General features: G+C 45.0%; 1 protein-coding gene across 3 annotated transcripts in view; it reads right to left on the bottom strand.

The window, feature by feature from the left end:
* Positions 1-17,188, bottom strand: part of METTL9 (methyltransferase 9, His-X-His N1(pi)-histidine) — a 56,133-nt gene that overhangs the window by 16,491 nt on the left and 22,454 nt on the right. For all 3 annotated transcript variants that reach the window (XM_059692060.1, XM_059692059.1, XM_059692058.1), the window contains exons 3-4: positions 12,024-12,233; positions 8,614-8,798 (exon numbers count right to left, since the gene is read on the bottom strand). In XM_059692060.1, coding sequence (XP_059548043.1) covers positions 8,614-8,798; positions 12,024-12,233 — 395 coding nt within the window. The remainder of the gene's footprint in view (positions 1-8,613; positions 8,799-12,023; positions 12,234-17,188) is intronic.

Genomic DNA, 17,188 nt, shown 5'->3' with positions numbered 1-17,188 from the left:
ACTTTTGATTCCCCAAAACTTAACTACTAGTAGCCTATTGTTGACCAAAAGCCTTACCAAAAACATAAACAGCCAACACATATTTTGTATGATATATATATATATATGTGTATATATATATACACACACACACACACATACATACATACATACATACACTAGAGGCCCAGTGCACGAATTTTCGTGCACTGGGGTGGGGGTGGGGTCCCTCAGCTCGGCCTGCCCCCTCTTACAGTCCTGGAGCCCTCAGGGGATGTCCTATTGACAGCTTAGGGCCAATCGGGCCAATCAGGGGAAGGTGCCACTTCCATAACCCCCCTGCTGCTGTCACTGCCAGCCACCGAGGCTGCAGGCGCTTGGCCCTCACTTCTTAGTGCTGGCCCCACCCCCCCACTCCCCCACCCCCACCAGCAATCTGGGACCAGGCTGGCTGGGGGAGGGGTTGTGGGAGGTTGAGGCACAGCAGGTCGCACCCTGTCCAGCTTCTGTGGAGACGTGACGCCGGGACCAGGCCTGTGCCACTGCCTCTGTGGCTGCCTCTGTGGCTGCCTCTGTGGAAGGGGCAGCACTGGGACCGGGACTGCACAGCCCGCTCTCCCACTGCCTCTGCAGAAGGGGCTGTGACGCTGGACTGGCCCATGCTGCGGCCTCTCCTGCGCCGCCGGCCCTTGGCCCTTGCAGCTCCTGTGGCTTTGTCCGGAAGGATGTCTGGAAGACATCCAGTCTATCTGGTCTAATTAGCATATTACCCTTTTATTAGTATACACACACACACACACACACACACACACACATATATATATTTACTATGTTCTTACAATAAAGTAAGCTAGATAAAATGTTATTAAGAGTGCCTGGTATATGTATAATGTGCATTCTTTTTTTAAAATATATATTTTTCCTGATTTCAGAGAGGACGGGAGAGGGAGAGAGAGAGACATCAATGATGAGAGAATCATCGATCGGCTGCCTCCTACACAACCCACACTGGGGATCGATTCCCGGGCAAGTACCCCGACCGGGAATTGAACTGTGACCTCCTGGTTCACAGGTCATGCTCAACCACTGAGCCCCGCCAGCCGGGCTGATGTGTATTCCTTTATTCATCCGTCTAGCCAGCAATACTTCCTGAGCACTTTATGAGTGCAAGTCGAAGGTCTCTGCGTGCTGCCCTGGCTCCTGCTGAGCGTGCCCTTCTCAGCCCCGGTCCATGCTCTCGTGCTTCTTCTCCTCCTGTTCCCGCTGCCAAGCAAACGCTTCACAGAAACCACACGGCTCCAGTGTCACCTCCCACGGAAACCCACAGCACCTTGTCCTATTTCCTATCAGACTACCCTCCACTGTCGATTTACATCTGCCTTCGGTACTATTCTGTGAGTGTTTTAAGGCTAGAAGCATGTTTTTCATTATATCTTTGTATTTCCACTGTCCAGGCAATGTCTGGTATGTAGTAGGCTCTCAAATGTCATTATATGAATGCAACTGAACAATGTTTCTATAGGAAAATACTTTTTCTGCACTTCAACTGAGCTATGACACACATTCACTGCTTAGCCATCGACCCTCACACCCCTCCATAAAGACTGCTTGTTGAATCCCTACTATTAACATTCCTATTATCTGAGCACCCAGAATAGGCGCTAGAAAGGATTACACTGGAATGGATTTCCATTTAGATTAAGTTTCCCATGACAATGAAAACAGAATAATACTGAAAGGACTAAAGAGAGAAACAGACTGAGCCATGGTTCTAGTGTCTACACACCCTACAGGGCACTTAAACCACATACAGAAAGCTGGTGGTGGGTTTTCAGAATGAGCCCACTCCCCCTGCTGTGTAAGAGGAGAACTGCACGTCCGGCCAATAGGAATGCACTTGAGTCTCTGTGGAGCAAGTCACATAAACCCATGCCAAGTGCAACCTCTGAGCTGAAATCAGAAAGCAGGTTATGATCATTATTGTTAAAGGCGCTTGACAGGCAGATCTAAAGGACACTGACAAATGTTTCAAACGGAAGAACTGTGAACATATATGATCAATAAAGCCACAAATAAAAACGAAGTAACAACAGATGGGATAACATAAATCTGGTGTGGCAAATGCCAGTGCTAAAATGGACACGGTTGGGCACTACCCTATACATCAGATTATTTAATCCTCACAACATCCCTCCAAATAAGTATTAACCCATTTTACAGATGAGAGGCCCAGGTAGTAAGGGCTACCCATGTTTCTAACATAGGCTGGCCCTCAAGGCCCAAGTTCTTCCCAGGAAACAGCCTGTCAGTCTTGCTTGTTCTATTTAGACAGATGGGAGCTTTCAGATGAAATGTGTCTAATTTAACTAGAACAATCAGCATGGAAAAAAGTGAGAAAGCTGCCAAAGGCTACCTTTCAAAAAGCATAGGCCTCGCTGCTGTCACTGGAGAAAACTACTGAACTTCCCAAGAACAGATAACCATGTGCCACTTAAACTGTCCGAGAGCATAAAAAACCTTCCAAATCAGTTTTTACAAAGCTAGCAGAACACCGATACCAAAACATGACACAGATAACATCCACCAAATAAACACAGGCCAAACATCATTCACCAGCATTAACGCTCATATTTTACTTAGAATTTAAAAAAAACAATCCAGTGATGCGCAAGACGATCCAGTCTAAACCCAGAACTGCAAGGCTGGATATATAGATAAGAAAAGTGCTTTTAGTTTATGAATTCAAAGGAGAAAAGGCAGGATAACCACACCTCCATCAATGTTGAAAACACCAGTGAAATATTCAATAGTGATTCCCGATTTTTTAAACTCTTAATAAAACAGGACTTAAAAAATATGTGGCTCAAGGCAAACAACAGCAACCTCAAGGCAAAAGATAGTATCATATTTAAAGTAGAAACATTGGGAACCAAGATGGCGGCATAGGTAAACACCGGAGATTGCTGCCTCGCACAACCACTTCAAAAATACAACTAAAACATGGAACGGATATCACCCAGAACCACAGGAAGGCTGGCTAAGGGGAAGTTCTACAACTAGAAGGAAAGAGAAAACCATACTGAGACTCAGAGGAGGCGCAGTGCGGAAGTCAAATACTAAGGTGCGGAGTGCGTGCGGAGCGGGCTGGCGGCTGAGGGAGCGGTTGTCTGTTTCAATGGGGAAGGAGTCTCAGACTCCGAGCTCCAGATCTGGGTGAGTCTCTAGGGACCCAGACTCAAACGGGAGAAGTGGGACTGTCTGGCATCAGTCGGAACTCGAGGGCAGCTTTCTTTCCGAGGTTTACAGCGGTTGCTCAGCTCCGAGAGGCGGAGCCCCTGGGGACGGGACTGAGAGCAGCCATAACTGCTTGCTCCGCCTGCCCTGTTTATCCCCTGGGGCCCGCCCCGCCCAAGCCCTGCACAGAGGCATTTGCTGGATAGCCTCATGCAAAGGCTAGATTAGCACCTCCCTAGAGGGCAGAAGTTCTCCTACTGCAGACACAGCTGATTCTCACAGCCAGTTGGCCTGGAGGTCAAATCCCCCCCAGTATTACCTACAACAATCAAGGCTTAGCTACAACAAGACTGCACACAAAGACCACTAGGGGGTGCACCAAGAAAGCATAAAAAATGCGGAGACAAAGAACAGGACACAAATGTCAGAATTGGAGGATATAGAGCTCAAAACCACACTTTTAAGGTCTTTAAATAATTTTCTAGAAACTGCCGATAAACTTAATGAGATCTACAAGAAATCTAATGAGACCCTCGATGTTGTGATAAAGAACCAACTAGAAATTGAGCATACACTGACTGAAATAAAGAATATTATACAGGCTCCCAACAACAGACCAGAGGAGCGCAAGAATCAAGTCAAAGATTTGAAATGCGAAGAAGCAAAAAACACCCAACCAGAAAAGCAAAATGAAAAAAGAATACGAAAATATGAAGATAGTGTAAGGAGCCTCTGGGACAGCTTCAAGCGTACCAACATCAGAATTATAGGGGTGCCAGAAGATGAGAGAGAGCAAGATATTGAAAACCTATTTGAAGAAATAATGACAGAAAACTTCCCCTACCTGGTGAAAGAAATAGACTTACAGGTCCAGGAAGCGCACAGAACCCCAAACAAAAGGAATCCAAAGAGGACCACACCAAGACACATCATAATTAAAATGCCAAGAGCAAAAGACAAAGAGAGAATCCTAAAAGCAGCAAGAGAAAGAAAATCAGTTACCTACACGGGAGTACCCATACGACTGTCAGCTGATTTCTCAACAGAAACTTTGCATGCCAGAAGGGAGTGGCAAGAAATATTCAAAGTGATGAATGCCAAGAACCTACAACCAAGCTTACTTTATCCAGCAAAGCTAGCATTCAGAATTGAAGATCAGATAAAGAGCTTCACAGATAAGGAAAAGCTAAAGGAGTTCATTACCACCAAACCAGTATTATATGAAATGCTGAAAGGTATCCTTTAAGAAGAGGAAGAAGAAGAAAAAGGTAAAGATACAAATTATGAACAACAAATATGCATCTATCAACAAGTGAATCTAAGAATCAAGTGAATAAATAATCTGATGAACAGAATGAACTGGTGATTATAATAGAATCAGGGACATAGAAAGGGAATGGACTGACTATTCTTGGGGGGGAAAGGGGTGTGGGAGATGCGGGAAGAGACTGGACAAAAATCGTGCACCTATGGATGAGGACAGTGGGTGGGGAGTGAGGGCGGAGGGTGGGTTGGGAACTGGGAGGAGGGGAGTTATGGCGGGGGGGGGGGAAGAGGAACAAATGTAATAATCTGAACAATAAAGATTTAATTTAAAAATAAATACAAATAAAGTAGAAAGATTTCATTAAAGTCAAAATCAAGACAAAAATGTCCACTGTTTTTTATTATCATTTTCTGGAATTAACTACCAATTCACTTGGACCAAAAACAAAAAGTCTGAAAATGAAAAGTAGCAAAATCATTTGCAGATGCTGTAACTGTGTATCAACAAAACACAAGAGAATCTATAAAAACAATTATTGGAAACACTAAAATAATTCAGTAAGATAAAGATAAAAATATCAACTCCCTACATATACATGGTATTCCTTCTAAACCAGAATGGAAGAGCCTCTTGCAACCACAGGAACAAACCTGGAAGACTGGTGCTCAGTGAAGTGGACAGATGCTGTATGATCTCACTCATGCATGGGAACTAAACGAGCCAAACTCCTAGACCAGAGAGGACAACAGTTGGCAGGGGCTGGGGTGTGAGAAAAGTGGGGAGATGCTAGTCAAACTGCCAGGTGATGACTAGGTCTTGGAGATCTGGTGTACAGCAAGTGACTACCTATACTAATAAAAGCCTAGGTCGTGATGTCGTCACAAGATGGCCGCCACAAAGATGGCCACATGCACAGAAAGGCGGGGCCAGGCGGCTGCTCCGCATGGTAAGGCCTACCTGGCACAGAGGAGGCCAGTCCCAGCGCCTCCGCTGCCTCACACGGTGGAGGCTGGTCCCAGCAGAGGAGGTGGGTTGCGGCAGGGGAGGGCAGTTGGGGGCAATCAGGCCAGCAGGGGAGCGGTTAGGGGGTGATCAGGCTAGCAGGCAGAAGCAGTTAGGGGCAATCAGGCAGGCAGGCAGGAGAGCAGTTAGGAGCCAGTGGTCCCAGATTGTGAGAGGGATCAGGCCTAAACCGGCAGTCAGACATCCCCCGAGGGGTCCCAGATTGGAGAGGGTGCAGGCCAGACTGAGGGACACCCCTCCCCATGCATGAATTTCATGCACCACACCTCTAGTCTATATGCATAAAAGCCAACCGACTGGAATGACCGGAGCAACCAGTCACTATGACATGCACTGCGGCTGGCCAACCAGCCCGATATGGGCCCCAATCGGCGCCCCCGCCCCCCACAGCCGGCCTGGCCCCCGATCGGCCCCCAACACCCTGATTAGGGTGGGGCCAGCCAGCCAACCACCTGCGGCCCCTCCCCCCAGCTGGCCCAGCCTGATGGGCCCCCATCGGGGCCAGCCGGCTGGACCCCACCCGTGAACAAATTCGTGCACTAGGAATCTAGTAGTTAATAATACTGCATAGTATATATGAGACTTGCTAAGAGAGTGGGTCCTAAGTGTTCTTATTCACACATACAAAATGTAACTATATGAGGAGGTGGATAATCACTTACACAATATACATATATTAAATCATCACATTGTGTACCTTATATATAATTTTTAAACTTTATTTTTATTGTTGACACTATTACAAATGTCCTCATTTCCCTCCACCTTTGCCCACCTCCACCCAGCCCTCACCCGCCCTCCCTCTGGCCATCACCACACTGTTGTCTGTGAAATATATACAATTTTTACTTGTCAACTATACCTCAATAAAGCTGGGGAAAGTTTAAAAATAAAAAATATAATTGAAGAAAAATTCCTATTTAAAATATCACACACACACACACACACACGATTAGAAAATTTTGTATTACTACAGAACATAAAGAACTGACCAGGCCTGGCCGGTTTGGCTTGTTTTAGTCCTTACTGGAAACCGCCCTCTTGTCCAATGTGACTCCCTCTCAATATTTAGTGTCGGAAGCACAAGGAAGTAAAACTCATGGTCAAACTGGTATTTCTTCCCCTGTGCTTCCACCTCCCCTATGACAGGAAGTTGCACTCAAGTTCTGTCAAGTGGTTGCCCAGCAGGACCCAGGAAGCCAGGCTTACACCTGATGACTGTGACTGTGGCAGTCACCCCGAGGACACTCACTGTACAGCATACGTGTATGATACAGGGACACTCACGCCTACAGCGGCTTTTTCTTTACCATGACAAACGGTTCAACAACAGGTATGTAAAACTAAACATGGGGGAGGGAACATCTGTCTGTTCTTTCCCACCCTCCATTTTGTCTATCATCAACACAAATCTAAAACCATTTGGTAAGCCCAAACCGGTTTGGCTCGGTGGATAGAGCATCGGCCTGCTGACTCAAGGGCCCCCAGGTTCGATTCCGGTCAAGGGCATGTACCTTGGTTGTGGGCACATTCCCAGTAGGGAGTGTGCAGGAGGCAGCTGATCGATGTTTCTCTCTCATCGATGTTTCTAACTCTCTGTCCCTCTCCCTTCCTCTCTGTAAAAAATCAATAAAATATATTTTAAAAATAAATAAATAAAAATAAAACCATTTGGTAAATGTTAAGACAAGCATTAAATATGAACAGAGTCGAACCTGAAGGGGGAAATAAAGACAGGAAATGAAGGAGCAGGTGAGTAGCAACACAGATCCACAGATCCACAGATCTTCACAGACATTCACTCACCACGATGCTTACAAAATAATGGGTTTCTTTATAATGTCTGCAAGCTCTTAGAGTTTTAACCCGGCTGAGCTAGGCAGTAAACTTTTTTTAAAAAAAAACCTAAAGATTTAAAAATATTAACATGTATTACTTATATAATAAACTAGAGGCCCAGTGCATGAATTCGTGCACCGGTGGGGTCCTCTGGCCTGGCCAGCTACCAGGGCCGGCCAGCCGGGGGAGGGACTATGGGAGGTTGGCCGGCCGCGGGAGGTTGACTGTGGGAGTGCACTGACCACCAGGGGGCAGCTCCTGCCTGAACGTCTGCCCCTGGTGGTCAGTGCGCGTCATATTGACCGGTCAACCGGTCGTTTGGTCAACCAGTCATAAAGGTCACTTAGGCCAGTATACAGATAATTTTATATTACTGTACATTAGCTTACAAAAATGCAAAAGAGAGTCTTAAAGTCATAACTTTCAACATGACCTGAAACCCAAACCACACTAGCTGAAACTGAGTCAGTGTGAACTGCAGCCACTAGCCACAGCACATCTGAACGAACAGAACCAAACCACTTCTTCTCATCTACTCTCCCTTCAGCAGTGCTGAAGAGCAGACCACACAATGGAAAAACCAAACGTTACACAAAGAAATGATACAAGCTGGAACACAAAAAGGGAAAAACAGGTGACAGCATTTATCATTTTTAGAGTCTAGGACAAGAAATTTAAAATACAAAATTGCTACAACATTCTGCAAGTATATACAGGTAGATTCAAAGGCATGATTTATAGCTTGACTCAGCTTATAAGCTACTATATGGAGCAAGCTCCATTTAAAAGCAGAAAATATGGGCCCACAGTAGGCTTCCCATCTGGAGTGGGCAGACCTGACTGAGCACTAATTATTACCACTGCAAAGGGACTAGAGTTCTATGACAGCCACATCAATCCGTGGCCAGTGGCCAAGTGGTTAGATCACCGGCCCCATGCACCAAAGGGTCATGGGTTCAATTCCCAGTCAAGGGCATGTACTTGGGTTGTAGGTTCAACACCTGGCCCCGGCTGGGGCACATGCAGGAGGCAACCGATCAATGTATCTCTCTCCCGTAGATGTTTCTCTTCCCCCTCCCAACTCCCTCCCTTCCACTCTCTCTAAAAATCAATGGGAAAAAATATTCTCGAGTGAGGATTAACAACAAAACAAAAAATCCACATTGAGATGAACATTCATCAAGGAGGTATTTTCCAGGCCATTCCAAGAAACAGAATCACAAGCACCAATAACCACCTATGCTGGGAAAGAACGGCCTGACCACACTCACCGTTTTCCACATAGGGATGGAAGGGCAAGACCAGGGCAAGGATGACCCTGCCTCTAGTTGGCTCCAAGACACTTCTGATATCTTTTAACAAAGTCAGGGGCTGATCACAGCGGTCCAGCAAATTCAAGCAGCTGATGACATCATACTGGAACCCTGTATTCTGCCATTCATTTATACCGAGCACTCTGGAAAAATCAGAAAGAACTGGATTGATACAAAACTCCTTTACAGACACCTTTAAAATAATTGAGATGCCAGTAAAGGCTCTAACTTTGTCTTCTAATTCAAAGTGAATTCAAAATCTTCATTTATAACCTATATTTGCAGAAATAAAAGGGCCAGGGCAAGAGAAAAATAGCTACCGTATTTTTTTTTAATTTAGCATTTCACCTATTTCCAAATCTCAAAACATATAAAATTTTCTTTTCAAGAGCTAATCATATATTTAATAAGTATGACAATATGATGATAAAAATGATTATAAAACTAAAGCACCAAATCCTTGAACATCAGTTAATGAAGAAAGAGTCCTACTTTCTACATTCACTGGTATTTAATCATAAAATACATATTTATGGTTTCTATTCCTAGTGTCCCTATTTTTTTTAAAAAAATGTTTTTTATTGTTGATAGTATTACAGATGTCTCCCATTCCCCTCTTATCCCTTCATCCCAGTTACTACCCCCACCCAGGTTTTCACCCCCTCCTAATTTTAAGAAAGGCTGGGGGTGGTACAGATAATTCCCATTTTCAACCTATGACCTATTGAGCATATCTGTTCCCAGAAGAGAGATACTATGTCATACTTTAAGATTTTCACATCTAAATACCTTTACAGAAGAGAAAGCACAGGACAACCCATTAAAGCCGTGACTCATGCAGAGCACAGTCCACACACTACCCCAGCCCTCAATCTCTCCCTCTGCCCTGTCCTCTTTTTCTCAAACAACACTCCTAGTGCTTTACAATGTTTATTCATCGAAACGGGGAGATCTTATACCAAGAGTCTTTTTCAGCCACACCATCACGGCATTTTATATCTTCTTCACTCCTACTTGGTTCTAGCAATCAGAATGTGGTGGGCGCTGCCTGTTAGAACAGACGAGAAAAGGATCCCCAGCCCTCGCCGGGTGGCTCAGTTGGTTGGAGCGTCGTCCCATACACCAAAGGTTGCAGGTTCAACTCCCGGTCAGGGCACATACATAGGTCCAATCCCCCCTGTTGGAGCATGTGCGGAGGCAACCAATCGATGTTTCTCTCTCAGTCTTTCTCTAAGGATTAATGAACATGGCCACAGGTGAGGATTTAAGAAAAAGGAGTCTGGTAAACAAGTCTTTCATAATGCTGAGCAGATATAGCAGAGATAACCTAGAAAATTCTAAACATATCTTGAGGGCTGCTTGGCGAAAACTCACTTTGCTTCCCACACTCACTTTCAAAACACAGATTTTTAAAAAAATGGGCAGAGAGTCAGATTAGGAATTCAGCATGACTTAAGCTACTGTTATAACAAAGGTCAGACATTTTGAAATGGTCAATTAATTTCTAACTGAAGGAATATGGTTTAATTAATAGACCCAGGAGGATTTATTGGAGACAGATAGCTGGAGTTAAGGGAGGTCTTACAAGTCAGTCCTGTGACATCCCTACGGAGGATGACAAGGACTTGGATGCTGGAGCTAGGAGGAAGGTCAATCTCCCTGACCTCTAATTCAACTTCTAAGGCCCAGTTGTGCCGGATCATACACACATGTTCTCCCTCCTTCCATGAAAAATCCCATTAGATATCTGTTTGCAGTAACTTCCCTTCCACCCTTTCCTATGTGGTCTCCTAGGCTAAACATCTCTGTGTTTTGCCAGTGTTCTAAGAGCTGTTTTGTCTTGCTCCAGGAGCTACGCTGACACACTGTATAAGCAAAAACTTCGGTGGATAGAAAAGTGAGTATGTAATTCTTTCTCCTTTCTAAGGCGAAGCCCAGCTTCTCTTAGGTTCCCCCCACTTCCCACCTCCCAATTCTAAACTCAGCCCCCTTTCCTCCCACTCAACAGAACCCATACTGAGCAAAGAGCCTTCTTCCTAAGTCTCTCAAGCAATGGATGGTCTGAAAACCAAGATTTGACACTTCATATTCATTAGGATAGCTATTGAAAGAGGGAAGGGGAGGAGAGGGGAGGGGAGGGGAGGGGGGAGGAGGGGGGAGGAGGGAGGGAGGGAGGGAGGGAGGGAGGGAGGGAGGGAGGGAGGGGAAGGAAGGGAAAGAAAGAAAATAAGTATTGGCGAAGATGTAGAGAAACTGAAACTCTTGTACACTGCTATAAAATGGTGTAGATGCTATGGGAAAAATTTCCTTAGAAAGTTAAACAGCAGCCAGTGTTGCTCAGAAGTTGAGCATTGACCGATGAACCAGGAGATCAGGGTTCGATTCCCAGTCAGGGCACATGTTGGGGTTGCAGGCTCAATCCCAGGTTGGTTGGGGTGCATGCGGGAGGCAACCGATCGATGTTTCTCTCTTACATGGATGTTTTTCTCTCTCTCTCTCTCTCCCTCCCTTCCTCTCCCTTCCTCTCTGTAAAAATCAGTAAAAACATGTCTTTCTTAAAAAAGTTAAACACAGAATTACCATATGACCCAACAATTCCACTGGGTATATATATACACAAAAGAAGTGAAAGCAGGGACTCTAACAGGTATGTGTACACCCAGGTTCACAGCAGCATTACTCACAACAGCTAAAAGGCAGGAACAGCCAAGTGGCCATGACAGATGAAGGGATGCAAAAGGAGAGATTTCTGACACCCGCTACAACATGGATGAACTCTGAAGGTACTACTTTAAGTGAAATAAGCCAGTCACAAAAGAACAAATATGGTAGGATTCCTTTTATTTGAGGTACCTAGAATAGTCAAATTTCTAGAGACAGAAAGTATAATAGCGGTTGCCAAGGGATGGGGAGAAGGAGTGGGGACTTAAGTGTTTAATGGGCATGAGCCAGCTTGAGAAAATGAAAAGTTCTGGATGGTTACACAACAATGTGAATGTGCTTAACACCACTGAACTATACACTCAGGAATGAATAGAACAGTAAATTCTATGTTATATATTTTTACAATAAATTTTTTTTTCACTAAAATATTTCAGAATGCCAGATTCTAACCAGGGAATGAGCCCCTACATCTGATCTCTCTCCAGACTGGCTCCTACCTGCTCTCTCCCGCCCAGTAGTCCCAACTCTGCCAAGGGAAGAGGACTTCTCTCTCAATCCACTTCACTGTAATGTGCAAAGTTGTGCTTTTTAGTTCCTAATCATGGAAAATTGTTTCTGATTCATATCCTTTAAATAATATGCTGTCAAGAGGAAATACACCTAAAATCAAGAAAAATAGCCCAAATCATGTCTAAAAGTTATACCTGTATTTCTTCTTCTGAAGCTGCCATATCATCGTTTCAGACAGCTCAGTGGCATAAATTTCTTCAAAATGCGGGCTCATGATTTTTGTGACTTCTCCATCTCCAGCACCTAAGTCGAGAAGTCTATGGGTTTTCCAGTCAGGGTTAATTCTAAGCAGTCTCTGAAACTGATCTGGGGAAAACACAAACATCGAGCCTCTTCCGAGCAACCTGGAAAAGAAAGGACAACATGGAAGAGTCAACACAAGGTAAGCACTGCCCATACACATACACACACAGAGCAGTCGTGGGGACTCAGCACCAACAGCTCTTTGAACTTACAAAATGTTTAGTTTTATATGATTATGTGATTAAAACATATGTAATATTTTATATGATTTATATCATGGTTAAAAAGCAATGTTAGTAAAATAAGGAAATACCTCCAGGTAGCATCATTTGTCTTTGAGGTTGCAAATAACAACCCAAAAGGAGTGGGGCAAGGAGAGGAATAAAAGATGAAAGGGAGGCCCTAGCTGGTTTGGCTCCGTGGATAGAGAATCCGCCTGCAGACTGAAGGGTCCCAGGTTCGATTCCGGTCAAGGGCACATGCCTGGGTTGCGGGCTCAATCCCCAGTAGGGGGCATGCAAGAGGCAGCCAATCAATGATTCTCTTATCATTGATGTTTTATCTCTCTCTCCCTCTCGCTTCCTCTCTAAAATTAATAAAAATATCTTTTTTAAAAAAAGGTGGAAAGGGAAAAGAATGAGAAGGGAAGGAAAGAGAAAAATGACTAAGGAAAGATGAATGTGAAAAATTTATGTCAAAATAGGAAAGAGATGGAAGGAGCAACCATAAACATGTTTATCAGGTTAAAAAGATGGCTGACCAACAGAAACAGGCCACAGCACTAGCCAACAATACTAAGCAGAAACACCAAATATGAAAAAGAAGCCTTTATGAAACTAAAATAGTAAGAAAAAATAGTTGTAGTATGATTTATTTTTAAGACAAAAGAGAAAAAGAGTGGTCCTTGTGATATCAGTTAATTTGCATTAAGAAAGTAGATTCATACTCGTGTCAATTTATATACAACTAGGGGCGCGGTGCACGAAATTCGTGCACAGGGTGTGTGGGGGGGGAGTGTCCCTCAGCCCAGCCTGCCCCCTCTCACATACTGGGAGCCCTCAGGCGTCGACCCCCATCACCCTCCAATCGCAGGATTGGCCCCTTGCCCAGGCCTGTCGCCTGGGCCAGAGGCGTCAGGCCTGGGCAGGGGACCCTCATTTCCCCCCATCACTGGTTCTGCCCCCAGCCCAGGCCTGATGCCTCTGGCCCAGGCGTCAGGCCTCGGCAGGGGACCCCCAGACCCCTCCGACTGCTGGCTCTGCCCCTTGCCCAGGCCTGACGCCTCCGCCAGAGGTGTCAGGCTTGGACAGGGGACCCCCATCTCCCCCCGATCACTGGCTCTGGCCCCCGCCCAGGCCTGATGCCTCGGCCAGAGGAGTTGACCCTCATCACCCTCCGATCACCAATCACCGGATCAGCCCCTTGACCAGGCCTGAGGCCTCCGGCAGAGGTGTCAGGCCTGGGCAGGGGACCCCCAGCTCCCCGCAGTTGCAGGCTCCACCCCTGCCCAGGCCTAACGTCTCTGGCCTAGGCATCCGGCCCGGGCAGTGGGGACCCGCAGCTGCAGCGGCCCCGCGATCGTGGGCTTCGCTTTAGGCCCAGGCAAGGGACCCCTAGCTCCTGGGACTGCCAGCTTCGACCGTGCCCAGCTCCCATCGCTGGCTCCACCCCTACTTCCTGCTATCACTGGCCAGGGCGGAAAAGGCACCTGATTCTCCGATCATGGCTGGGTGGCAGGGCAAAGGTGGCCCCAGGGCCGCCTTTGCCCTGCCCCCCAGCTCTTAGCTCCCCCCTGGGTTTCCGATCACTGTCAGTGGCAGGGGGCTTCTTCCTGCTTTCCCTTTCGCCTCCCTGCATTGTGCCTACATATGCAAATTAACCGCAATCTTGTTGGCAGTTAACTGCCGATCTTAGTTGGCAGTTAATTTGCATATAGCCCTGATTAGCCAATGAAAAGGGTATCGCCGTACGCCAATTACCATTTTTCTCTTTTATTAGTGTAGATTGGTGGGGCCTATTATTTCTAAGGATCCTAAAGAAACACTCAAAATCACAGGAATGCCTTTGGAAAGTAGACTGAGGCGTTAAGGGGAAACGAATCCTGTAAAGAAGGCACAGCTCACGCCAGGCCTCCTAGAAGCCTCGTGGAAATAACAACTCCAATCAGAACCAGTTTTCTGGCTCTCAAATCATGGCTGGTCTAGTGCAGGGACCTCACACTTTACATGAAGTAGAACCCATAGACAGTGCACAACGATCCGGGAGCCAGCTGGAGCGCGATCTGGGCACCCCAAGGGCCTTTCTGTACAGTCAACAGCTCCGGAGCCACTTCCGCCTCGGCCCTGGGAGCCAGTCTGAAAGCCACCGGGCTAAGAGACAGCAGGAACTCTGCCCTGCACTGACACTTTCTGGAAATGCCATGAGGCACAATACATTTGTTATACATACAGGGACTGGAAAGATGCAGGCAACTTGGTGCTCCTGGTAAGACCAGTTTCAGGAAAAAATATTACCTGTGGAGTGCATATAACAAACTCCCCCTCCCATTTTCCTACTAAAGCCATAGGAGAGTTTAACCAAATCTAATACTGTTTGACCAATAAATCTCCCGCCCCACAGAAATGTTAAAAAATGAGGTGGGGGGTCAGAGAGGAAACACGATGCGGCTCACAAAAACTGCTGACTAGAGAAAACAGTATCCTGGAAAGACACGTTGTTTTTAAATTTAAAGTTTAATTTTATTTTTCCATTGACTTTGAGAGTGAGAGAAAGAGATGTAAGAGAGAAACATTGATCAGTTGCCTCCTCTAGATGACCGGACCAGGGAATCAAACCCACAAACTAGGAATGTGCCCTTTCCGGAAATAGAACCTTTTGGTGTATGGGACAATACTCCAACCAAATGAGCCACCCAGCCAGAGCAAGACAAGTTGTTCTTTTTTTTTTTTTCTTTTTTTTTTAATTATTTTTTTTATTGCTTAAAGTATTACAAAGGGTATTACATATGTGTCCATTTTTTCCCCCTGCCCTAGACAGTCCCCCTAGCCTCCTCTATCCCCCGGTGTCTTATGTCCATTGGTTATGCTTATATGCATGCATACAAGTCCTTTGGTTGATCTCTTACCCTCCTACCTCCTGCACCCCCACCCTCCCCGGCCTTCCCGCTGCAGTTTGAGAATCTGTTTGAGGCAGCTCTGCCTCTGTATCTATTATTGTTCAAAAGTTTATAATGGTCTCTATTATCCATGAATGAGTGAGATCATGTGGTATTTTTCCTTCATTGACTGGCTTATTTCACTTAGCATAATGCTCTCCAGTTCCATCCATGACGTTGCAAATGGTAAGAGTTCCTTCCTTTTTAGAGCAGCATAGTATTCCATCGTGTAGATGTACCACAGTTTTCTAATCCATTCATCTACTGATGGGCACTTAGGCTGTTTCCAGATCTTAGCTATGGTGAATTGTGCTGCTATGAACATAGGGGTGCATATATCCTTTCTGATTGGTGTTTCTGGTTTCTTGGGATATATTCCTAGAAGTGGGATCACAGGGTCAAATGGGAGTTCCATTTTCAGTTTTTTGAGGAAACTCCACACTGTCTTCCATAGTGGCTGCACCAGTCTGCATTCCCACCAGCAGTGCACAAGTGTTCCTTTTTCTCCACATCCTCTCCAGCACTAAGACAAGTTGTTCTTACTATTTTTTCTTTATTTCTTTTTTCTTAATCTTTATTACTGAAAGTATTACATAAGTCCCTCTTTTTCCCCATTAACCTCTTCCAGCCCACTCCTGTCCGCCCCCAAACCATCACTATCCCATTATCTGTGTCCACGGGTTAAGCATATACACATACAAGTTCACTGGTTGATCTCTTCCCAACCACCCTCCCCTACCATCCCTCTGAGGTTCAACAGGCTGTTCATGCTTCTATGTCTCTGGATCTATTTTTGTTTATCAGCTTACTTGGTTCATTAGATTCCACATATGAGTGAGATCATGTGATACTTATCTTTCTCTGACTGGTTTATTTTGCTTAGCATAATGCTCTCCAGGTCAATCCATGCTGTTGCAAATGGTAAGAGTTCTTTCTTTTTTATAGCAGCAGAGTATTCCATTGTGTGGATGTGCCACAGTTTTTTAATCCACTCATCTGCTGATGGGCACTTAGGCTGTTTCCAAATCTTAGCTATGGTAAATTGTGCTGCTATGAACATAGGGGTGCATATGTCCTTTCTGATTGGTGTTTCAGGTTTCTTAGGATATATTCCCAGAAGTGGGATTACTGTATCAAATGGGAGTTCCACTTTTAATTTTTTGAGGAAACCCCATACTGTTTTCCGTAATGGCTGCACCAGTCTACATTCCCACCAGCAGTGCACTAGAGTTCCCTTTTATCCACAACCTCGCCAATACTTGTAGTTTGTTGATGGTAACCATTCTGACAAGTGTTAGGTGATATCTCATTGTCATTTTGATTTGCATCTCTGGGATGATTAGTGACTTGGAGCATTTTTTCGTATGTCTCTTGGCTTTCTGCATCCCACTTTGAAGAAGTATCTATTTAGGTCCTTTGCCCATTTTTTAATTGGATTGTTTATCTTCCTTTTGTTCAGTGGTATGAGTTCCCTATATATTTTGGAGATTAACTCCTTATCGGATGTATCATTGACAAATATGTTCTCCCATGCAGTGGCCTCTCTTGTTATTTTGTTGATGAGTTGTTTTGCTGTGCAGAAGCTTGTTATTTCAATGTAGTCCCATTTGTTTATTTTCTCCTTAGTTTCCATTGTCCTAGGAGGTGTATCAGTAAACATATTGCTATGAGAAATGTCTGAGATTTTGGTGCCTATGGTTTCTTCTAGGACTTTTATGGTTTCATATCTTACATTTAAGTCTTTTATTCATTTTGAGTTTATTTTTGTGTAGGGTGTAAGTTGGTGGTCTAGTTTCATTTTTTTGCATGGACCTGTCCAATTTTCCCAACACCATTTAGTGAAGAGACTGTCTCTGCATCATTGTATGCTCATGCCTCCTTTGTCAAATATTAATAGAGCAC

This window comes from Myotis daubentonii, chromosome 4 (assembly GCF_963259705.1).
Source record: "Myotis daubentonii chromosome 4, mMyoDau2.1, whole genome shotgun sequence".
Classification (NCBI taxonomy): Eukaryota; Metazoa; Chordata; class Mammalia; order Chiroptera; family Vespertilionidae; genus Myotis; species Myotis daubentonii.
The sequence above is the reverse complement of the archived record's forward strand: the minus strand, read 5'-3'. Positions and strand labels throughout refer to the sequence as shown.